This window comes from Sinohyriopsis cumingii, chromosome 16, assembly GCF_028554795.1.
Source record: "Sinohyriopsis cumingii isolate HCF-2022 chromosome 16, ASM2855479v2, whole genome shotgun sequence".
In the NCBI taxonomy this organism is placed as follows: Eukaryota; Metazoa; Mollusca; class Bivalvia; order Unionida; family Unionidae; genus Sinohyriopsis; species Sinohyriopsis cumingii.
In genome coordinates this window covers 43,073,156-43,099,716 of record NC_142976.1, presented here as the reverse complement: position 1 = coordinate 43,099,716, position 26,561 = coordinate 43,073,156, and the positions used below count along the sequence as shown (strand labels likewise).

At 35.3% G+C, this 26,561-nt stretch overlaps 2 protein-coding genes across 10 annotated transcripts in view; one reads left to right on the top strand and one right to left on the bottom strand.

Moving 5' to 3' along the window:
* Positions 1 to 10,567, top strand: part of LOC149780321 (F-actin-uncapping protein LRRC16A-like) — a 241,386-nt gene extending 230,819 nt beyond the window's left edge. For all 9 annotated transcript variants that reach the window (XM_089937166.1, XM_089937165.1, XM_089937168.1 and 6 more), the window contains one exon: positions 493 to 10,567. In XM_089937166.1, the coding sequence (XP_089793292.1) occupies positions 493 to 749 (257 nt within the window). In that variant the 3' untranslated portion in view covers positions 750 to 10,567. The remainder of the gene's footprint in view (positions 1 to 492) is intronic.
* Positions 10,004 to 26,561, bottom strand: part of LOC149780320 (uncharacterized) — a 35,246-nt gene continuing 18,688 nt past the window's right edge. Inside the window, exon 8 of the mRNA XM_089937173.1 lies at positions 10,004 to 24,854. Coding sequence (XP_089793299.1) covers positions 24,743 to 24,854 — 112 coding nt within the window. The 3' untranslated portion in view covers positions 10,004 to 24,742. The remainder of the gene's footprint in view (positions 24,855 to 26,561) is intronic.

Here is a 26,561-nt window from a genome sequence, read left to right as displayed (position 1 = left end):
GGGTCACAGTGAGCAAACATTGAAAAATTGTTTCTGCACAATAATTTAAGTTCAACACTATAATACTTGAATTATTATATTGCATGCACTTGAGACAAAATTGATCGCAATTAATTTCAGTCCAAGTAGATACAACAGCACTGTCACAGTGATAGCCTCACAGTAACCAAGTTCTACAACAGCTTCCTTGACCATAATGTACCATTTATCATACTCTTAAGAAATCCTGAGAACTTTAAATGATTTCATTTTATAATGAATAACCTTCTTACACAATGGTTTTGGTTAAGTGCGATGAAAGTGAAAGCCATGTATAATTAGAAGCAATTAAATCTTCAGTTCAGCCTTATAATTTTATAAAGAGGTTGGCTACTTTTGTGATCATTTGAATGAGTTATAAATTGAAACATTTTAGTATGTAAAATAACTTATAAAACATTTGATTGATTCTTGGCAAACATCAACAATCCTAATCTACCTTTTTAAAAACAGATGAGAAGAGACCCAATTCCATGTTTGTACCAGCATTAGTCCAAGGGGACAGCAAGAAGAATTCCAAAGAGTCTGAGGAGATAAAGGTGGAGGTAAAAGAGGAAAAAAATAGTGCCTCTGATGAAGATGTTACATCAGAGTCAGACAGTGAAACAGTCAAAATAAAATCGGGTTTAAGAAGCAGTGCATCCTCACCAGACTCTGCAGAATGCCCAAATAGGGATTCTTCATCTTCTGAAGATGTGATAATGGTGTAGACTGGCTAATTTTTTTCTTCTGAGGAAATATTGATATAGCTTGCCTTAACTTACACTGTGATTTTTCTTTACAATGATACAAGAGCCACATAAGTGTACTGCATTATAGGCAAGGCAGCTTTATATTGGGGTATGAAAAAAACATACATGTTTGAAGAAAAAAATGTTATAATGAATATGTTATATATGCAGAATCACATTATAATTGGGATTGTTGCAAGTGAAATAAATTGTAATGGGTTTTATTAAGCCAAGAATGAAAATAAAGTAAAACCAGTAGCAAATACCAACAGGAAAATTCACCCAGTATAGTGAAATCATGACCATGCCTGCGTTATATATGGAACAGTGTTACATTGAGTAACTTTTGAGAGACCTGATGTAGAGGCTTCATGAAGTTGCTGGTGCAGTTTTATATTTTTAGATTACATTCCATTAGGTTAGCAACAATCTTGCATTGTAATAAAATGTGGTCGATTTTTTTATATTTTTTTTAGCATGGAAGATAATCCAGTTGTGAAAATTGTTTTGGCTTGGGAAGGTGTTTAAAATTGGGTTTTCATGAAGGATATGGGCACAGACAATTAATTCAGTTCAAATGAAATTTAAGGTTAATATTTGGTCACTGCACTATACTTTTGTGGTAAGCTCAGCAAATAAGCTGACATGTTATGAATGATTTATCCAAGAGGACAATAATATTCTGTCCAACTTGTTTTTTTATAACAAAATTCATAATATAGTCAGTAGTCCCTGTGTGGTGATGGCAATAAATTGAAAAGGTTTTAGGTTCAAGGTTGCTATTTTCATACAGTTTTACACATTTATAAATCCAGACAAACTGTAAACAATGATCCTAATCTGCCATAGCATAATGTGCCTGTAGGTTCTGTGTTGTTTGTTACACTGATTACCCCTAACAAACTGCACAGACCCAGATCTGCTGGTACATTATGCAATGGCAGATTTGGGTCTGTGCAGTTTGCAGTCGGACTCGTCTTGTAGGAGAGTATACATGGTACCTTTATGTATGCTTCTTCTGAGAAAAAAAACTTTTTTCCTTATTATTATTTGCAGCCCCTCAGCACCTTTAGTCTTTTAAATACAGTATTTAGTATACCACCACACAGTCTAGTTCATAGCTCATAAAGTAATTAGTTGCCTTTGTCCCAAAGACATTATTTTAATTTTATAATAATTATTCATAGTCAACAACACATTTTCCTTGAAATTTCCTGCAAAAGCAAAGTAGTTGTGCAGTTACTGTTAAATTTACTAGATTTTGTTTCAATTTGGAATCTTGCAGTAATGATAAACTGATAATATTTAACATAAAATAAGTCTCCCATCTGAAACTTCTTAATATATTCAGAAGTATTTTGGTTCCCATGTGGAGATGTAGCACAGTGCATATCCTAAAACAAAGCAAATTCTCATGCACATTCAAATATATGGAGGTAGGGAATCTGGGACCATTACATAGTTGATATAAAATGTTCCGATTTCTTTGCATTTTTCAAAACATTACATGGTGTTATTGAGTTGGTATCATGTGCCTTTCATCTTTGTTAAGACATATCTGGCAAACGTTTGCATGAAAGGTGCATGTGTGTGCAGTGATTGGCCTAGGTAAGGTTGAGTAAATCTTGGAGACCACTCCTCCATCATGATAGACCAGTTTGAACCACATTGGAAAAACCAAGCAGTCCCATTTGGTGTCAGTAAAATTCCTAGTTAAACATTTATTAATTATCAAAGTTAAATGATTAGACTATTTGTGTCATTGTACCTGAAGCAGAGAGAAATCTACCCATAATAAAATAAAATATTTCAGAAAATGGGCGATAATTATGGGAAATTCAGATGAGAAATTGTTCAGATTACAAGATGCAACATTTAGCACATAGTGGTCATCTATCAATTAGTGGTCCCATCAAATTAATTTCAATGTTTGATCAGATTGCTATACTTAAGTGGAAGAACAGCAAATCGTGCTTACATTCTATGAATGATCTGTACAAGAGGAAACTTTTAAAGCAATGAAATGCATTGTAGATGCCCACTATGAAAATCCTGCCCCGTTACATCCGTTTGGTACCCAAGAGGTGACTGCGATAAAATGAAAACAAGTTTTTAGGTTCGCATATACTGTTTTGTACTATATACCCATATGTAAACTTCTACAAATTTTTGTTAATTTTTTTTTTAGTAATTATTTTCTGCTTATCATTAACATTCTTTCTTTTAAATATTTTATTTAAATATACCACCACACGTAGGCTGATTCCATAGCTCATAAAATAATTAGTTGCCTGTGACCATATGCATCTTGCAGTAGCTGTACAACATGTCATCTATAGGGCTTGACAAGGCCTTTGTACGAAGAGCAGTTGTAATCTTCCTGGTGGACAAAATGTCTTTATATTAATGTGCAATGATTTACTGTCAAGTGTATGCATTTTTGTTTTTTTGCTTTTTTCAGCCCATAATTTGTTGGACATTTTTTTAAAGACTGGAAATTATATTATACACCTTTGCAGATACCATATATGCTTGCTTATAAGTCCGGTCAAACTACAAACAACAAAGATCATAATCTGCCATAGAATAATGAACCTACAGATCAGGGTCTGTTGTGGCTTTTTTTTATTGATTATTCTTAACAAACTGCACAGACCAGATCTGCCAGCACATTATGTGATGCAGATCTGGGTCTTTGCAGTTGGGCTTATTTTACTATAAATATGCACAGAGAGCTTCAGATATGTATCCCTTCACCGAGAATTAGCCAGGAATTCACCAACAGAGCTTAAGCCTGGACTTAACTTATATTGAAATTCAAGTCTGAATCTAGTTTGACCAATGTCTTGAGTCTTGGCTTAATGATGCGAAATTAACACTAGGTCTAGATTCACCAACAGACGTCATGTCCAGACTTAAATTGAAGTCTAGAAGTCAGCCTGTTTGGTTAAATTTGAAATCTAGAAGTCAGCTGATTTGGTTAATTTGAAGTCTAGAAGTCAGATGATTTGGTTAAATTTGAAGTCTAGAAGTCGGCCGATTTGGTTAAATTTGAAGCCTAGAAGTCAGATGATTTGGTTAAATTTGAAGTCTAGAAGTCGGCCGATTTGGTTAAATTTGAAGTCTAGAAGTCAGATGATTTGGTTAAATTTGAAGTCTAGAAGTCAGCTGATTTGGTTAAATTTGAAGTCTAGAAGTCAGCTGATTTGGTTAAATTAAGTCCAACAAATGTAACCAATCTTCTCAAGTCTGGACTTAAACGTGGGAACTATTTTTTAAGAGGAGCCAAGATGAAAGGTGCAGTAAGAGGTACTGTTACTTTTCAAAGACCAGTCTTTAACCCATGTGACATTTTAGGTTCAAATTGAAAACAGGAAATACTTCGAGTTACACTGATCATACTACTATTTGTAATAATTTGTCCACTCCAACTCCCACCTCATTTCTTGACCAGCTTTGGGGTATCTAATGTTTTAATGTTCCTTTTGTTAAATTTATCATCTAGATGGCTGTGCATTGCATATAAAAAAAATTAAAACACTAGGCAACCATTTGTGCAATTTTTGCTTCTTAAGATTAAATTTCATTGTTTTTTGTTTGAATACAAGTGTTCAGATCACTGTCCAAGAGACATGGTCAAAAATTGAAAGCTCTCAAGTTAAGAGCAAACTTTATCTAGTATAAATGGACCTCAGGAAGGATATGTTGTCAATATATTCACTGAGTTTTCAATCCTCTAATACTAAACTATTCACATTTATGAGACAAAAGTTTGATTTGGTCTTTAATTGAATTTGTAAATGTTTGTTTACCACTGAATGAATCTGTTTCTGTGACAAACAAAAAACAAATATTTGAATCATTTTATCGTATTTAGTGCTTAAATTGTATTGCACTTAGTATACTATGTACGAGTCACCTTCATTGAGTGTTCGGAGTGCTAAAGAATTTCTGCTACACATTTGCTCCACAGTAGTGCTGCAGCAAGTATCAGTGTACAAGGCAAGTTCTTCATATAATCCAAATTTGGAACCCAAGAACTCCGAAGGAAAGAGACGGCTCCTAGTGACAATTAGGATCACTTGATATTTTCTTCTCATCTAGTTAAATTTTCCCGGGGTACTCATTCTTACAGGATTACATTTTTGGGGTTGAAACGGATGTGAACTGATATTTTGATATAACCTACTTTTCATTCTCATCAGATGATTTTACAAGCTATAGTACATGTGGATAATAAAGGCTGTACTGATGTTTAGCTCAAATTTTTTATGATTGGTCCACCAAAAATAATGGACAATCCTTAAGGTCAAGTTAGCTTAGGGTCTAGTCCTTCATTCATCATCTGTCTGTCAACAAATGGTATTTTAAACTTTATTCAAAAACTGCTGGACCAATTTTGGTCCTATTTAGCCCAATCATCTTGGCATGAAGAGCTTTACAATTTTGCACAGATGATGCCAAACTACCATCCGATATCGTCAGCTTTGTTAAATGTAGTAAAACCCTTTAAGCACCTTCTAAAAAAAACTGTAATATTTTATGATCTGCCTTCTAAAAATGGCCACTCTTGCTAAAAAATAAAAATATGCTGTTACAAAAATATAAAAATCTTTAAACAATGTTTTTTTCTCCAAAAGTGCTGACTAGAATTTAACTAAACTTGGCAGGAAGGACTTTAAAGTTTGTTGAAATGATGTTGATCCACCATAAAAATGGCCCCAAGTGGTCTAAAGTGCTCACCGTTACAGATTACTGCCATCTCACACATGTCTGCATGGGTTCAGCCAATGTGGGTATATGAGAAAGCTTGCCAGTAGCTTCTTGTGGGTTGGTGGTTCTTTCCAGGGTTAACCTCCACCAATTATACTGGCTGCCATGTATAGCCTATCTTGTGCTGAAAAATGGTGTTAAACCCTACAACGACAACAATCCACCATAAAATATAGCAACCATTACAATAAACTGAAAGGTCTTGAAATGGCTTTGCCAAGACTAGAATTTGACTAGACTTGACAGAAAGAATCCTGGCATTAAGATCTTTAATAAAACACGAGTATTAATAAATTATTTGAGTCACAGGTATACGGTTATGCCGAGTAATCCCACTTTCAATTTTTTTTTTACAAAATAATTTTAAAATACAGGATTCATAAATTTCAAAAAAACAAAGTTAAATTAGCAAAATAATATATTTTAGGAATTACTCTGAATAATCTGTGCTTTAAAGCTGAAGAAAAATACAAATAAAGAAAATACAACCAGTAAAACTATATTAAAGTAAATATTACAGACAAGATTAACTTGGAAGAATAATGAATTATATGCAGTCATGGAATGAATTTGCTGCAGTGTCCTTTGATTTTTCTTGCATTTCACAACAAAAAAACTAACCAAAGCAACAAAGAACCTTAAAATGATATTGCAGTATTCAGGTGTTTTGAAATATTTGTTGTTTTGATTTTATTACAAGTATATGCATTATTTTATGGTATTTAATATATTAAATGCCATAAATACAATAACATTTTTGTTTAAATTATAAATTTGTGTTTATTAAAAAAAAGATTTCCAGATTTTTCTGCATATTGTGACTAGATTGCATTTCATTTTATTTATAGGTTATCAAAGGAATCAAATAAGCCCTGCAACTAAAGTTTACTTTTGGTAGGTAGATGGGGGAAAACAAGTCGGATTCTGACCGATCAGCCATATTTGTTTTAGTATAAGCAATATCAGGCCCACTTGGACCTAGTGTTCTATGCAGTTTTTTTAGTGTGCAAATTTTTCCAGGAACAAGCAGTTGGGAGGGCATGCACGTTTCCCAATCTGGCTAGATATAGCAGTGTTGTAAACCACAATTTCTAGTGCAGGAAGCCAAGTCAGGTCTGCCTGTCTGATTACTAGAGTCCTAAATTTGGTAATTGTTGCAGCCTTATTCCTTAGTAATATATTCTTTGGCTTGTGCCTGGAGTCAGTAAACGGATGCTATACATGTGCATGTACAGTTTTTCCATATGAAAAATTACCACCATGTAAATAAAAATGTCTTATACTGTGTAAATCATAAGCAAACCCAATCTTACAAGCATATAGCTTGATACTTTCTTTGTGGGATGCATGGAACATGCTTTCATCTTTGTCCTAAAGATGGTGTATTTTACTGTAAGTACAGAGGGTATGTTGTCCCTCCACCCCAGGCATCATGTAGCAACAGATAGGTATAGGTTAGTTTAATTTTCCATGTTAATGGTAAGTTGTTATTGTCTTTTTATGTTAAAGCATTTTATTGTAGATTTGCAATACAAATATAGCTGGATTCAGCAAAGATGTGCAAATGTACAAACATTCCCATACAAATATGTATTATATTTTATACAGTAATTTTGCACAGGCTTTTCATTTGAATAGTAAGAATATCACTGAGTAAAGTGCCATTTGGCTTCTTCCACGTTGTTTGCATATTTAACATATGTATCCATACATTATTCTGTTATTATCATCTGTTCATTGTTGTGTTCTATACATTATCATAATGGATCTAAATTTTGCATTGACACAAGTGTTCTTCTATTGTAGAGGTTTTGGGTCCATTGAAACATTTTTAAAACAGTGGTTTTGTAGCTACAATATGTTTGAAAGTGCAGTTTACTTCTGTCTTCATTATATATAATATGTGTTACAATGAAGGGCCTCATGGTGAGGAAAATGCTCTATGTATTTGAAGAGACAAACTGTTATCACTATTACTGAACATTCGGAATCGGTAACAAAAATCTAATAGTTAATATCAGAATTTTTTTAATATTATTTCTTGTGTACATTAAATTGGTTTATGTAATATTAGATTACACTGATTACAGTTTCCTACTATAAATTTTGTGTTTGTGTACAGTTTACTCCTGGAAATATGTATCATATATTGCTATTTTATATTCTCACTTAGGTAACATCTTTTTTACAATTCCTTTCATTAAGGAACATGTCTAACAAGTGTGTGTATGTGTGTGTATGTATATATATATATATATATATATATATATATATATATATATATATATATATATATATATATATATATAAATATATATATACACACACACACATGGAAACTAGTATATATGTTATCCACTGGATATTTCATCATTCGGTGCAATATTTACAAAATTATCCACTTTTCCATAATTATCTTGATTCACATAAATCAGTACTTTATTGATTTTTTTAAAATGGTAATTCATTTTGAAGCCAAGAAACCTGAATTATAGGAGTGTTTGGAAGTTATTATAAATGTTGGGTCACAATTATTTCAGATGTCCTTGAACAATAGTCTTTGTTGAATTTTCATTCATGTTCTTTGTGATGTGGAATCCAGTTTCAGCCATGACTGCCATAGTGAATAGCTATAATACAAGAGACACAAATAAATTTTCTTATTAATAATATTTATAGGTTACAGCTTTTGTATGAGAAAATATGAACAAATTTTTCGGATGTAAATACTGCAAGACCTTGGGAGTGCAGTATATCCACCCGACAAAACGAGTTCATATTTTCCGATACAAATTCAGTAAACTTTTTATTATATGCTCATTTACTTATTCTACCTAAACAAAAATACACTACATGAAACATAGTAAATGAATGTATGCCATATTCCAAACCAAGTACACAAGTGCAGAGTCATCATTACACACCATTATTAATGTGCACATAACTCCACCCAGATAAATTTCTACTAAGTTGCGCACTAGACTAACTTCAAAAGAACATGGTGTTTTGGTCTACTTAAAATTGAAATTTGGAGCCATATTGTGAATGAATGCACTTTACAACAACTTTTCTATTCAATCTGGAATGAATAGATTTTGGTATTTTTGTTATTTCTACAAAATTTCATGCTTATGGACTGGATTTATCTGTGTCAATTCTACATGAAGTACATCAGATTTCAGCTGCAACGGAGCAGAGTGTTGGCATCTGCATTGTGTTTCTGTTCTGTCATTGAATGTTTGAAATTATAATGTGGGAAAAATATGAAGTCTTTCAACTGCAATTATCAAAAAGACACCAATGGAATTCAATGTTTATTTCATTTTTAGTGCAGCAAGGAGGATGTAATTGCACTTGGAATATAGTCGAAATTACAGTACAGTTTGAAAATGTGTAATCAAGCTTGAGAACCCATGACATGGCTCATGTAATTCGGATTTGCAGAACTAAGAAAGTACATTTGGAGGAAATTCTGGATGTGAAACTAAGTATATTTTTTGCCATTCATATGACCAGCTAAAGAAGACAGTTTATGACTTGTCACTTGCATGTTATTTGTAGGTACCCAGCAATTTTATGAAATCTGGTGTTTCTCGCCCACCTAAATCCGAAATATTGTATCAAAAAAGTTAACACGGAACGTAGCAAAGCAGCTGGTTTGTGGCAGTCCACAAAACATCTGCTTTAGCTTTATTTAGTTCATTCAGAAACAAATTTAATCAACCAAAACATAAAGAGCCTACAACGCGAGTGCACATGATTCGTTTACAAATCAAAAGTGCTGGCATCTTCGTCCATTGTTTGTTTACAAAAGAAAGTAATTCCTTTACGAGTGCAATACGAAGTGCGCGTAAGTTTAATATCGTAAAATACTGAACAATTCTGACAATGTAAAATTAATGGAGAAAAAAATAAGCATATAATAAAGTACTTTTGATTTATTTTATTTGTCTGTGGATGAAGTAAACCAACTGTTTGAACCATTTAAAAAGTAAAAATGCCAAAGTTGACAACATGGATGAACTCGTGACTGACAAAAGAAACTTTCAACGAAGCAGGCAACTGAACGTGATATCAGAAATGTGTAGCGATGGCTATATAATAACTACTTTGTAAATAAATCATGTACACTCACGTAGTAGGCACTTTACGTTTGGGTTGATAAAATTTGTTTCTGAATGGACTGGGCTGCCAAATACCAGCTGCTTTGCTACAGTATGCATTAACTTTTTTGATACAATATTTCAGATATAGGCAAGCGATAGATGCCATATTTCATAAAAATTTCTCGCAGTTCATCCAGAATGGCAGATTCCTTTTATGCGTTTTACATGGGAACTGTTTCTGGAAGTACTAGTAGTGCTGTTACCTATATTTAATAAGCAATCAATGGCTTGAATTTTGAATGGCCATGGGCAAATCTGATATTACTTGCTTCAGTCACCCTGTGGGGGGGGGGGTTGCAGTGTAAATTTGTACATGCTTCAGCCTTTTTGTTGAATATTAATAATTTCTATCAAATGTTTACATAATACAGCATATTTAGGAGTACTGATGGTTTTGAAATGTCTGATATTATCGAGAAATATGATAACAATGTTATGTATACACACTATGCAAGAAAATTGTTTTGCTACACAATCCATTTTCTGCTTGCATTATTTTTGTAAACAAATCAAGAAAATGTAATAAAACTTTAAAAAAATGTATACCATAGCTTGGCATTTTGACAAGTTTGCTGTCCATGTGTAACCTCAATAGGTTTTTTTACTCAAAACTGGTTGCAGTAAACCGGGTTTCTTGTTTATATTAATGATAATTAAAGTTTGTTGCACATTTCTTCACAAAAGAATATTATGCATCTGTTAATATGTTCATGCACATAAAATAGTATATTTTGGTGATATATTTGGAACGTTCTTGACATTGAGTCATCTGTGTATCCTCTAAGTTACAGTAACTGAACACACCTTACTAAATGTTGAGCATACCAATAAATACATCTAATATAACGTCTTGGTTGAGATTTTGTTTGGTTATATTTTAAGTAATTGATACATTATGATTCTAGTGTGGCTGAGTAGTCTAAGGTGCTCTCCACTACAGTTCTCTGCATGTGTTCAATTATCACACTCAGGTAATGTGAGAAAGCTTACCAGTAGGTCAGTGGTTTTTCCTCCACTAGTTATACTGGCTGCCAGGTTTGTGCTGAAAAATGGTGTTAAACCCCATAACATCAACAATTCTGTAAAATATCTTTCAACCACACCCAGTACCTGTGGTGTGTAGTAGCGAATCCAGCCTTACTTAAAGGGCAAAAACTCTTGCTCATTACCTCCCCTTTTATACCACCAGGTGTCACCAGTTTTTAGCTGAGCAAGACTAATGCAGATGCTCACATGGCGGGATGGTTGGGAGAGTTTTTAAGTAATGTGATTGTGTAAGTATTCTCGGAGAATTCTCCTACAAATACGTTCACCAATCACATTACGTTATAAGTAGGGGATGCTGAGCATATGATCTCTACCTCTGATGAGGTGGTTGGATTCCCCCTTCTCTAATGACACAAGCAACTCACATGGTTGAGAACATGAAGTCTTCTTGCCTATAAAAATTGTTCACTGGCGAATCCAGCAAAGCAAACCAGCTGTGTTGATTGATCTAGTTGGGGCTGGTGACCGTCTGCTGCTGCCACCAGCCCTCCAAGATCCAAATTTTGTTTCTGCAACACTAAGTCTCTGAGGTAAAACTCAAGAAGGTTGACTCTGTATGCCAGCTAGTAACTTCAACAATATCTCAGATCAAAACATTGCTTTCAAAAGTAAGACCTGCAGAGCTGGCTTGAGATTTCTGAGCCTTCATACACATGAGGCTACTCTGATCTGGTGAGATATCAGAGCACACTAAGCATATGACCTCTTCAGCCAGGAATAAAGAGCATGATATCCTGTGTTCTGTCTCAAAGAGGTTGCTCAAAACTTAAGAGCAGTAAGCTACGTGAGGAGACGTTGCTCATGCCACTTGTCTCGGTAGTGCTTGAGGGTGCAGACAGGATCTTGCAGGACTGGTCTATGGAAAAGAGAGGACAAATGATGACTCGTCAATTACCTATGGACAGAAACCAATTCTTGGCAACTAAGCCTGGTTGTGTCGGGAGGACTACTGAATAATTCAAACTGACCAGAAGATAGTTCAGGTTGACAGAAAGGGCATGTAGCTCACTGACCCAGCATGTGAAAGCTACAGCTATCAGGAAGCATGTATTGTATGATAGGAACTTAAGCAAATCATGAGAGGTTCTAACTTGGCTCAACTCAAGCAAGTTTCAATTTGGTCACTGGAGATCAGTGAGCTTTTTATCATGAGCAATGTCACATGATGTTGGAATGTGTCAGAGATCATAAATCCTACTGTTCTGGGCTATGAAGCCTGATGGTACCATTAGAACCACTGAACCTTCCAATCTGAAGAGAATTCCAGTGAACATAAAGGGGGATGCAGCCCTATTACCTTGCATGCTGAAGCTAAAGCTATTAGTAAACATGGTCTCTATGATAGTGATGTTTAGGCTAGAAGATCAAAGGGTTCAAATCGAGCCATGTCAAAAACCCCAGATTGGATCCCTTTGGAGACAAATAAGGGATATTGCTCCAGAAGACTAGTATTGTCTATAGATAAGATAGGTCTCTATCCCGCCTAAAGATGTTGCCAGAATGTGTCCAATATCATAGGGCAGTAGCGATTGGGGCCTGACTGGGCAATACAGATGGTTACTCTCTAGATTGTCTCCATAAATGAAGGTCTGAATTGTCCAAATGACATGGAATCTTCCTGGGTGTATTATCACTGGGAAATATAGACTGGTGATATAGGGCTTGTGCCCTCCAAGAGGGGCTATTGGAGTCATCTTGCCATTCTGACCCCGCAATTGTAGAACCATAGGAAGAAAGGGGGCAGAGGCCCACAACCTCTCCCAGATAGCTGACAGTGCATCTCACGGCCCAAGCTGCTGTGTCTGGAACTGGGGAGACAAAGGTGGGTAGCTGCTGATTCCACCTCATTGCCAAGTGGTTGATCATCAGATGCCATTTAAGTGTGTGAATCCGAGTGACAATCAATTGATGAAGGGGCCATTCCGTGTGAAGGACATGATCCCTTCTGGATTCATTATCAGCAAAGCCATTAATGCAGCCAGAAGGTGTCTGATTCATGTGTTGATATGGAGATTATTACACCCATTTAGAAAATGCCAAATCAGATCACTGGACAAGTGGTCTGGTACCTCCCTGTTTGAGAACATAAGTCACCACCACAGTGTTGTCAGATCAAAAGATACATAGATTGTTCCACCCACATAGAAAATGCCAAATCGCTGTGTTGTCAGATCAAAAAAGGACATTTCTTCCCAATGCAATGGCAGCAGTACTTTACGTTATTTCTGTCTGGGGTTCTTCAGCTGGATTCCAATGGTCAGCCAGCCTGGATTGCCCCACTGACTTGAGAATGATCGAATTTTGGGTGTGATCATGACTGCTTGATTAAGATGCTGTCCAAGTATGCTGCTGTTGATGACATCACCAAGAACATGGCGACTGTCCCATCCCAGGGGTTGATGAGTGCTGAAGGGAAGTACGGTGAGTTTATAAAGGTGTGGCAGTAAGCAGAACACGGAAACAAGCAACAGACTGGGTGGATAGGAACATGGAAGTATGGATCTGTCAGATCGAGACTAATGGCACACTCGCCCCATCTGATAGAGAAGTGGAACGAGATCGCCTTCCCCATCTTGAATAGGGTGAGGAGACTCTATGATGGGCCTACACCTTTTGTTTGCATTCCAAAAACAGTCTTGAGAAACTCATTGGGGAATGTGTCCTTAGCACAAGCTCCAATGCCTTTTATGAGTGATAATATCCACTGTTATAGAAAGGCATCCATCTCCCAATTTGACAGTGTATCATGAGGAGGGGTGAGGGGCTTGATGAACAAAACCCGAAGCCCCTCCAACTGACCTGAAACAGTGCCCCCCCCCCCTTCTGAGGGAATATAGGTGGTCCAGTGAGCTCAAATTGGTTTCATACAGCCATTCTACTGTAGCATGATAGGGGCAATGTGGGTGCACATGTGACTATCGATGACACATCACCCTTACTGTGTACCGGTTTCTCAACTGCAAACTAAGTGGCTTTGACAACTCCACTTGGTCATATCTGCAAGACACGTGCTCTCCCTCGAGTACAAGCCACAAGTACTCTAAAATCTGGCACTGCCGCACTGCTGGCATCACCATACTACAGGCCTCTCCAGCACCACCACTGCCAGCCGCTCCAAAGCCATGGCTAGATGGGCAGATTTCTCATTGAAATCACCGGTGAGATAACATGTTCCCAGCCAGACGGATGGATCTATCACTAAGATCCCCATAAGCACTGCGTGTTTGGACCATTCTAGGCAAGACTTACACCCTGACTTGTTGGCTTGAAGGCCATGCTCTGACATATGGAGGCTTACCCCATCTGGACTGCCTAAACTTTGGGAATATTCCCCATATGTTTACTCAGATTGATGAGAGTGCCTCTTCGACTGCTGTTCCAATTAATGCATCTTTTCTAACTCGGCAGCCCAGATTGCCCTGACTACATATTATAGATGTGTATATCAGAAACAATGTATACATAACAAAGCATGAGTCATGGCGGACCTCCATGCCTTGAAATTGCATATAGATCAATTAAATTAACATTCTGCAGAAACAACATGAAAGACACAAACTAAAACAGAAATTAGTACTGGGTTTAAATAACTAGGTCGCTAAAACAATGCTAAAACTATAGACCCGCAAACATGTCGTATCATAAACATATGGTCCTATATTAAGCTTAAGCACAATGCATAGTTAATAAAGAAGGGACACACTATAAACTGAACCAGTCATGGTAGGCTAAATGATCTGATACAAGAAACACACCTAAGTAGAAACTAGTATTATGTTGAAATGACTAGGTAGCTGAAACAAAACGCAGTGTCATAACCACATGTTACAGACATTGCATAACAAAAACCATGTATACATAACATAAACAAAACTTCCATACCCCGAAGTGGCCTGTAGAACGTTTAATTGATATATGCTGAAACGACACAAGACACAGAAACTAGTAATGTGTAGAAACGTGCACGTGCATGTCATTCTGAAGTAAACATTCCTCCTGAAACAACACAAGGGAGAAAATAAAGCATATATTAGCAAATTAATATGTGACTAACTCGCTAATAGTATAAATTATCTAACTTGGCAGCCCAGACTCCCAATGACTACATAGTATAGACACTGTATACATAATATAACAAAGCGGGAGTCATGGCAGACTTCCATATTTTCAAACTGCATATAGATCATTTAAACAAATATTCTGTGGTATTGACACAAAAGACATGAACTAAAGCAGAAACTTGTAATGGATTGAGTGTGTGTGTGTGTGATTAAGATTTTTAACGTAGCTTTAACAATTTTTCAGTCGTATCACTAAAATGTCTGCAGTGTGTCAGTTTATAATGACGTCTAGCACTGGGGCATCATGCTGCAGTCACATTATCCGGACACCAGGCCGACCAGTCCTAAAATTAACCACTTAATGCTGAGCGCCTAGCGAGGCAGCTGTTAGTACCATTTTTTTACGTCTTTGGTATGACTTGGCCGGGATTTCGAACCCACAACCTCCCGCTTCTGAGGCAGACGTTCTAACCACTAGGCCACCAGAGCGGTGTGTAATGGATTGAAATTACTAGGTCGCTAAAACACTGCTGTAATTAACAGACCCGTGAACATGTCTTATCATAAATGCACAATACATAGTTAATAAAGAAGGGAAAATGTATACATATTATAGACAGAACCAGAGTCATGGTAGACTTCCATGCTCTGACACAAGAGACAACAAAGCAGAAACTAGTAATATCTTGAAGTTACTAAGTCACTAAAACAGAACACTGACGTAACCACATAACATAGACACTGCATAACAGAATTAATGTATACATAATATAAACAAAACAGGAGTCATGTTAAACTTACATGCGCTGAAGTTTCATATAGAACGTTTCATATTTTGCTGAAATGACACAAGATACAAACTAAAGCAGAAACTAGTAATGTGTTGAAATTACTAGGTCACAAAAAACACTGTCGTAACTAATTGATCACTGAAGTGTCGTATCAGAAACCTGTGGCCCTGTTTAAAACTTGCATGCTTGGTTAATAATAATAAGAGCTCAGTAGTAGATGGAGTAAGCTAAGAAAGTAAAATGTACGCTAACCCTTAATAACCCTGTGTAAAGTCAACGATAGCATGGTGGGACAGTGGTCATGCAAGACATGTTCCAATAAGTTACAAATCTCTCAAAAATATTGGCCGAAATTGTAAAATAAAGCATACAATTTGCTCGAGATCGATAAATGCACACTATAAAAGCAAATGAACGTTGGATGGGTCCAAAGGAACACCAAAATGGGCTGGATTGTTGGAGGCTATTGCATTGCGTGTGTCTTGGCACACAGCGAAGCTAAAAACTGGCAACACCTGGTGGTATCAAGGGGAGGTAATGGGCAAGAGTTACTGCCCATCATTTATTTTTATTTTTTTTTAGATGGGATAAGACGATTTTCATCTTTTAGTAGCGCTGGATTCGCCAGGCAGCTGGCTAATATTCTTAACAAAATGTGATTGGGGAAGTATTCAAAGGAGGAACATCATTATAGCATAGACAATTATATCACTCATTGCTAGAAAATATTTTGATAGAAAATTACATCACCTGTTGCTAAAAACATTTTATAACACAATTACATCACTCGTCACTAGAAAATAACATTACAAGAAAGACAATTACATCATTACAATTAAATATAATTAAGACAATTACACCACTGCTACAAAATATTATGACAAAGATAATTGCATTACTCATCACTAGAAAATGTCATTATGAAGACAATTACATCACTCATCGCTAGAATATATTATGACTATTACATCACTAATTGCTATGAAATCCCATAACAACAAAGACAATTACATCATTCATTGCTAGAAAATATTACAATAATTACATCACTTGTCACTAGAAAATATCATTACAACAAAGACAATTACAGCACTAGAAAACATGACAAAGACAATTATATTACTGATCCCTAGAAATTATGACAGAAAATATTATGACAAAGATGTTTCCATCATTTGAAAACATTATGACAAAGACAATTACATCACTTATCACTAGAAATTACAACAAAGACAATTATATCACTCATCACTAGAAAACAATTTATGAAAATGGCAATTACATCACTCATCACTAGAAAACAATTTATGAAAATGACAATTACATCACTCATCACTAGAAAACAATCTACGAAAATGACAATTACATCACTCATCACTAGAAAACAATTTACAAAAATGACAATTACATCACTCATCACCAGAAAATGTCATTACGATAAAGACGTCAGTTACTAGGGCTGTCAACAGGTACTCGGGTACCCGACCGTATTGAAAAACCCGGGTATTGAAACGTAAACGCGGGTACCTGTAAAAAAAAATCGCCACACTCGCCAACCACTTCAAACAGGTGTGACAGCTATGGCTTTAATTAGAAACCAGATCCCTGCTTAATATAAATAAACAATACATCAGAGAGTCTGTTTGGATTAATAAAATTCATTGGCATTGTGCAACAGGACAAACCGTTATCCCCGAGGCATTATATACCAAGGTTAAAACATAGCATTGTTCTACAGGTAATAAACCTCTTTGTAGACGATAACTATTGATTGTGGGTGCTAAATGATCGGTACATTGCGTGCTCTTTTAATGAAATCCAGATGGATACCTTTGATTTCCGAACACACATGTCGAAGAAATCCCACAATTTATATTATGAACAATTATCACCTAGAAACCTTGAAATCTTCGTACACACACACACACACACACACACAAAGACGGTTTTAACGCATTACTCTTGACATGTGGTAAAGCTGCTTTACACGCATGCGTGGGTAATTCAAATCTGCGGTCAAAAGCTGATGAATAAACGTGGTCTGTTCTAACAAGGACTTATACTTTAAAAAAAGGTGAGTGTTCTAAAGGATTTAACGCAGCTGATCACAGTGATCATTAAAAGTTGGATTATACCTACCATCTGTGTACAAAGGTCATTCTAAATAAATTTATTAATTAATAGCGTGCGGTCAGATCATTCGCAGCTACATCGGTGCGGACGCATCAGACCGAGTAGTGCATTACACAGTTAGCCTCTATCGCCATATAAAATATTAAAGAAATGGGGATAACAATTAGTTGGTCTACGGTTGTACATGACATTCATGTGCTAACGGGTACCCGTTAAATTTCGCAACGGGTACCCGGGTTGGTTTTTCGTGATTTTTGACAGCCCTATCAGTTACATCACTCATCGCAAAAAAACATGACATTTATGTGAGGATTTATCTGCTTCAGTATCAAATTCTGATTTGATCAAAACTATCCATCACTGGGATCCAGTTTATGGAAGATGCCAGGTAATCAGGTACGTATTCATTTGCAACCTTGAACAGATCTCATAAATTGTATGATCAAAGTCTTAATTACAAAACTCAGTCTCTAAATAAGCATCCACATGTGTCAGTGAGGCGAAGGAAAGGGATTCAGATGATATTTATGACTAGATCACAACAATTTACTAGACAAGATTTCAGAACTTTATCAGAAAATGATGAATTCTTGGACTTAGTACCAGATGACATTACATAATGATATTTACAGGATATTGTGAAATAAAGAAATGCTGACTTAACTTCAGGTTTGTATACATTTAATACAATTTCTCTCTGATCAGGTACCAGGTATAAGTTTTTTAAAAATATGATAGCTTTACATGTGTTAAATACCAATCGAGTCCAGCAGTAAACAGCTGCCTGACCATGTCCTAGGGAAAGCACTCTGCATCCATTTCCACAAAATATTAACATACCCGAAAATACTAAATGATGCCAACACTAAGAAGTAAATATCAATTAAAAAGGTCAAGTGAAATTCAGGATTAAACTATTTTTCCTTTAGTTTCACTGTAATCATAAATGTGGTATGCTCTCTTCTATTCAAATATGAAAGAGTCAACTGAATTTATTTTGATAACTGTTGAGAACTTAATTATCCTTTGGTGTGACAACATAAGCAAATTAACCATCTGTGCAAAAAGCCTAATTTCTGGTCAAAGTTACAAGCTGTAAATGAGTTTTTGCTTTGACTCATCTGCAGAGGTTTCAAAACTTGCAGTGATATATTAGGCATTCAATAAAATGTCCACATCTTCCTTAATAATGTGCTGCAAATCTGGGTTTATGCAATTTTGTTAAAAGTAATCAATAGAAAAACAATGTAGACCCTGATATGCCAGCACATTATGCGATGGCAGATTAGGGTCTATGTTGTTTGCAGTAGGACCCAACTTGTAAGCAAAGTACATACAGTATATAATTTAAGACAGAAAAAAATAATGATGATTCTTATGTGCCAACAGTGTGTGGAAAATTACACAGAACTATGGTGATTTATTCAAAACTACAATGCTACTGGGTATGATTTGGTTCTTCCATGAAATGTACACAATTTTATCCGATTCGGAACGATTTTGGATGGGACCCTTTTTTTTAAGAAGCTGGAGGCAGTCATCCTGAACTTACTATCTAACCAAAGACATGCTTTGTAGGAATGCTAACAAAAGAGATGTCCCCAAGAACCAAGTAGAATTAAAATATTTGCAACAGAATTTAGTACATTCTATATCTGTAGAAAAATTTTGTTGTATAATCCACAGCCAAACTTTTCTAAAAGTTCAATTGCGAAAATGTTTATCCATAGCAACCTATACTCTGTTGCACAAATCAGAACTTAACTCAGCTTAAGTGTTCATTAAAACATAGATATCTTTGTAATTTATCTGCATCATGGTTTCTGTTAAACTGGCAGATACGTTTGAATAAAAAGTATCTTTGTCTTCGGTAGAATTAGGTAAGTATGTTCTTACCAATATCAAACAACATGGCAAATATGCTCAAGTCCAACAAATTCTGAGAAAGTTAAGCTGTGGAGACAAAAAAATTAAGGGGGGGGGGCAGTTAAAATCAGGAGCCTTAACTCCTCTAAGTGACAACAAAAATTGATGAAAATCCAGCTCTTCAGAGCTACTATCATTGTAAAGTTGCATACCAAATTTGGTACAAATAAAACAATTCCCAGGAAAGGTACTGTGGGGCATCTAAGCTGGTAAATAATGGACCGATAAGTGAATGGACAGACTTGTGTCGTGTCACAGTTATATGTTCTTTCCAAAAATGTGTTAGTCCCCACTATTAACAAATATCTAAATAGGTAAATACTGAATATACAACTAAATTCATGATGTAAAACAATGTCCAATATAATTGATGATAATGGAAATTGTTTTTTAAAATTAAAATCCGTTTTGGCAAACAAGCCATACTAATAAATATTTGGAAAAAAAACAACACAACATAAATAGGACAAAAAAATCATACATTATCTTTTTTCCACAAAGACAGTGAGAAGCAACAATGAAACTAATTTTAAAATGTGACAACACTAACAACACTTCATGTTTAAGAAGTGGGGATTGTTTTTTTGCTTTTTTAAATCAAAAGTGAATCTTCCCCCAATGGCATTACCCCTGGAGTTACTTAATATTTGGGGACCTAAAAATGGATTGTTCTAGTGGCAGTTATTAAATAATTTTTTTTACTGATGTCTACTTTTCATCATGTAATCCAGGTATTACAATTAATTAACAATGGATAGTAGTTGCTTTGCTCATCTGAAACATATGGCCCCAATATATAGTTTGTAATGACTACGATTCAAACATAAACCTTCAATTTTCATCCTCTAAATATATAGCCTATTTTCTTTCAAGCTTAAGACTGCTGTTGGCAAAGATTTTCAAAAAGCTGCACAAAGCTTGGAATTGGTGGTGCCAAAAACACAACACAATTTTCACACATGAAACAGATTCTGAGATAAAATATGCAGCAGCAAAAAGAAAGATCAAATTGTACAGCTATTTTTACAAACAGTCTGCATTTAACAAAAACACTAAAGTTTACATAAATCTGGAATGTTTGAGATCAATGTTCCACAATTTACTTTAAAAATTTAATCTCTTTTAAAGACATCTTGTCCAAAAAATACAAGAGGCTTAAAGTAGGGTTGATATTGCTTTCCCTGCTTACATTACATAACAACTGACAATTTCATTTTCATTAGGCTGGCTTCTGAAGTATTGCCATATTACAACCTGATGTAAAACTTCTCCCGAACTTTATATCTTACTGATGTTGCCTAGTTTATTACATAAAGATTTTCACAAATCCTGATGCAATATCAGGGTGCTGGCAAATGAATCTCTCAGAAGAATCACACCCTCTCACACCATTCATGATCCCTTTTAACAGGTTTTATTTAAAATATCTCCCATTCAGCATCAGTTCTATCCTCGAATTCTTTCAAAAACAATAATGTTGAAAACTAGGGGTAGTTGAGGGAATGCTCTTTTGTATTAAGAATTTCCTTGTATTTGGTGAAACGCAATAGCAGCATGATGAAAGTTTGGACAAAAAAGGTCTTGAAATCAACTGAACAAACCACGATCTTTCTGAATGTTGACAAATGTAATTCAGATTTCTGGGACATACAAGTGACACCGATGGCTACAAACCCAACCCTACTAAAGGGCAATAACTGAGACAGAAATTCTGAAAGATATCCACACATTATTAAGTGTTGTTATATGACTAAATTCTCACCAAATATAAGCACAGAAGACTATGAACACAGAAGACTTACAAGACATACCCCTTAACAGTCTGATGCTTAAGAATGCATTAAATGAGATTTTATTTTTCAATACCTCATGTGGCCAGTGGTATTATAACTGCCAATACTCTATCAACATCACCTTTAAGCTATCATACTGACCACAGTACATGCATATGTCAACTGTATCATAAGCAATCTGCCTGCATAAAAAGCTCTCCTTTAATAAATCAAGTCCAAATACCAAAATAATTCCATCTGCAAACAGACTTGTTTTTTGTGGGGAAAAGGTTGGCCAGAAAAATCTGCTCTGGACATAAAACACTGGTTAGATAGAGAATTATGTTGCTCAAAGGGACATGCAAAGATGTACCAAATTTTAGTACAAGGTGAAATACTAGACATACAGCTGGATTACAATCAGATCTCCACTGTCCTATGTGAAGATCTGACAGTGACCACTAAGGGATCATGTTTTGATGACCTATGTTATTACCATAATCATTACTTTTATCAGCTAATCAGATGAAGTCATATGTTTGCATTTGGGAGACTGAGCAGTGTGGCTGAGAAGCATCAATGTGTGCCAAACAATTTGATTCACTTTCAGATTTTTGAAAGGTACATTTCCATTGGCTAAGTAAAAGATCACCAGAACATGACCCTAAGGTGGTAGCTATCAGATCTTATTTAGACTGACTAGACATAATTCATGGTGGTCACCAAAAGTGCACAAAATTGTCATTACAGTGCAAATCAGTAAGCACTCATTTGGAGAATTAGTGAAATCTTGTCAAAAATGCATTTGAGATCAAGCTGAATCAATGATATTAGTCGAATTTCCAAATTTACCTTGCTTGGGAGTCACTTCAGACTTGAGTTAAATGGACTTGTGTATGTCTAGGTGACATTACTTTTCTCAATATGATGAAATTGTAAAATACCTGGGGACAGGATGAAAGGCAACTGCAGGGTTCCTACACAAATCTGATTTTGTTCCTCAGGACTCTTCCATGACTTTTCCATTTTAATTTTTCCAAGACTGAATTCATTAATGTTTACCCACAAAAGACCAGAAAGGTGGATCTGTACACATAAATATGATGATCAACATGATAGGAAAGATAACCATATAAGCAGCTTTTCTGTCAAGATGGCCTCGTCCTCCCCTTGCAATCATCATCCAATCCACCAACTTTAACACCATGACAAGCAAGTAAAGGGAGATTTTCAACTTTTGGACATTTTCCATTACTTTTTTTCTATGACTTTTTCATTATTTTCCAAGACAACAATTATTTCCAGGATTATTCCATAACCCTGGGAACCAAGCAATTGTTAATCATCAGAACTCCATGTCTGTATGACATGGTATACCAAAAACACTGGTATTGGACAACAGTCAACAATATTTACAGAACTTTTACAGAATTTTTAATGCCACAAGATATCAAACATTTAACAAGTAGCCCAAAATATCACAGAATGATCACATTGATTAAAAAGAATGTGCTTCATTTATCACAACACAATATTTCCATCATTATTCTGTAAATGCGAAAAATTCAGGAACTGAACATAAAATCCAAATGCAAATGTTTCATACATTATAAATTAGTATTTACTTACATATATAAACTAGAACTGAATGTAACACACAAACATGACAATAGTTCTATGAATGTAACACACAAACATGACAATAGTTCTATGAATGTAACACACAAACATGACAATAGTTCTATGAATGTAACACACAAACATAACAATAGTTCTATGAATGTAACACACAAACATGACAATAGTTCTATGAATGTAACACACGAACATGACAATAGTTCTATGAAACATTTAGTTTGCTGCATAAATCTTTGAGTCTCTTTCAGTTAACAAATGGCAACAATTGCTTATTCTAAACAGCTGATATTAAACAATTTCATTTTCATTCACTAAGTCAACAAATATTTTCTCAGTCTTAAATATGCTAGTATGCACTGCTTTTGTGTGTTGACTGCCTTTTGTTTCAAAATCATTCTCCTGTTCCCACCATTAAAGCCAGTCAGCATATATTTATTGCATAAAGCTGATGAAATAGAAAATGCATTTTTCTCCATATATTCTCAATATAGGACAAGCAGTCGGTAGAAGTAGATGGTTACACTTTGAAGCTTCAGCTCATGAAAAAGGAGTATGCTGTTCTTTTAAGCATTAATACATTTGTAACTATACCGAATTGGGGAGGAAAATAAAAAAATGCAGTTATTGTCTGCGAAATTACCATTGGTAAAATTCCAGTCTTTATGACCGGCAACTACAATATTTCTATGAAGAGGGGGGAATAGCGAAAACAATGGTAGAATGATATGTCATGGAGGTACAGAATCGGCTGAAGTGTCTCACTCAAATAATTCAGAACCCTATATCTGCTATGAGACAAATGTAGGAATCAAATAGCAGTAGAATATAATTACTGAGTTATTTGGGTTTCTGTAAACACATCGAGGGCACTGAAATATGGAATGAAGTATGAACTTCATGATTCAGCATAACACGTCTGACGAACCCTGAGTGAATTGAATACCACATGAAAACTTCCATTTGCCTGCTCAACAGTAAGTTTAAAATTTATTATACTTAAGCAATGATTTGTTTCCTACTAAACGCTTCCAACCAATGTAAGCTCCTACCACCCCCCCAAAAAAATTCAATGGATTTGGAAAATTGACTTGTGGGGACATTCTGAAGATGGAATTTCCTTCATACAATAGAGAACTTTCACCCATGCAAATAACATCACATCCTGAATGCTATCAAGCAACTGTGAATGGAGAGATAATGCATGATGTGTAGCAGGCAGAAGCCAATGAGAGCTTTTCGAACAAGCAATGCTGATTTTGCAACTGGAGAATCAGTCACAACAAAAGCTAGAGTGTGCATATGCATAACTGCTACAATATCTCTTTCACTATCCATAAAATAAAATTATCTTCACCTTTTTGGGCTATTATTCCAATTTCATTTTATATGGATTTGTGCAGACATGACTGAAATTGTGGGAGTACAGCTGTTTTGTGCCATTTCTTCTATCCCACATATTTGTATGCGAACATAATAAAATCAAGCTTATAATATGCTGTTCTCTTACAACTGGCATAAAACATTTATCATGTTAACAACATAGCATGTCAGGCAAAAAACATCTCTACAGTGCAGATATATTTCCCAGATTTGATGATTTGCCCCATGCTGGTAATGTCACCAAAGATGGGGAAAATCTGAAAAAATTTCAATGGCATACAAATTTCAGGGCACGTATGGTCTATACATTCTGGTTCTTTCAGGATTCCTTCTGTGGCTAAGTGTAATTTGTTCCAGCTGCCATGTCTGTTTATTCTCATTGGATGGAGTCTGGCAACTGAAATGTGAAACTTGCACTTTACTTCATTTCTAGCACAGATTATGGAAAACGTCTTTAAAAAATATTGCCAAGATGGCTGAAACACAAAATAGGTTTTATAGCAAATGCTCCTTAGTGTTCACCACATACAAACTATACTTGATGGTATTCATAGGTACGACTGCTAACCTCAATACCAAGGACACCTGTTCATAAAAGACAATTGCTGTAGTCCCTTTAGTGTCCTTTATAAACTGGTCACATTGACAAATAAACAAAACATCAAAGAACTTAATTTCCCATTTCTTGTGCCTAAAATTTGACCCTGACCTTCAAGTGGGACAAGAAGTTGTGTGATGAACAAAATGGCAAATGAAGGAGTAGTAATAACAAGATTTTCAAGATGGCCACAATGATGGTCATATTGGATGTCAGATCAACATCATTTTCATTCAGGACCAACTACTAGCCATAAGAAGTCTTCTAGTGAATACTTCATGTGAGAATTTTCAAGAGGATCACCATGGCAACCATATATGACCAGATCAGAACCATTTTTATTTAGGACTAACAATACATCTTAATGTTCTAGTGAAAGCCCCATATCAATCAATGTCACTTCCCATTTAGAAGTGGCAATAACAAGACCTTCAAGATAGCTGGATGACATATTGGTACCATTTTCTTTAGCGCTAACCAGACATCACTAGTGAAAACCCAGTGTCAATATAACTTTTGAACTGGAATTAGTCACAAGATTTTCGTACTGGATATCAGACCTACATTTTTTATTTGGACCAACTACTCTTGTAGCGAAAACCCCACGATCATCCATTCAGATGGAGTAGTGATAACAAGATTTTAAAGAAGGCCATGTGGTGGTTATATTGTATGTCCAGCTGGCACTATTTTCACTGAAGACAACAAGACTTTATAAGAGCCTTTTGATGTAAACCACAAGCCTAAATTATTTTCTGTTCAGGTGAAGAAGTTAAAACACAACAACTATCAATTCTCAAAAAGTAGCAATAACAAAACTTTGAAGATGTCCTCTGTGGTGGCTACAATGAAGGTCTAAAGATTTTCTTTTAGAACCAACTAAATATCTCAAGTCTTTTAGCGAAAACACCATGCTAATATAACCATTCATTCGACAGAATTAGCAATAAAACAAGATTTTCAGAATGGCAACCACAGCAGACATATTATATGTCAGATTGGCACCATTTTCATTTAGGACCAACAAGCCAGCCTTCAAAGCCTTTCAACTTAAAAACTTAAAACATAATACCATATGTTTAAAAGAAGTATCAATCACCAAAAAAAATTCAAAATGGCCACCACAAAAGCCATAAGAGATATCAGTTACCATTTTCATTTAGGATATACCAGACAGGATAATGAGTATTTTTATTGAAAAGCCATAAACAGCTATGACCACCCATTTATGATCTGCTTACACTGCTAGAAGTAAGACTGGCACCATTTTCATTCAGTACTAAGTAGACATTATATGACGTTTAGTTAAAACCCCATATCAATATGACCATCTGTTTAGGAAGAGAAACAATGAGATTTTTTAACATAGCCATAATGGCATCCCTGTTGGATATTATAGCAGCATAATTTTCATTTAAGACCAACAAGACATCATACAAGATTTCATTCTGAACCAATAAACTAACTATAAAACAATGTCTTTAAGTGAAAACTCCACATCAATAA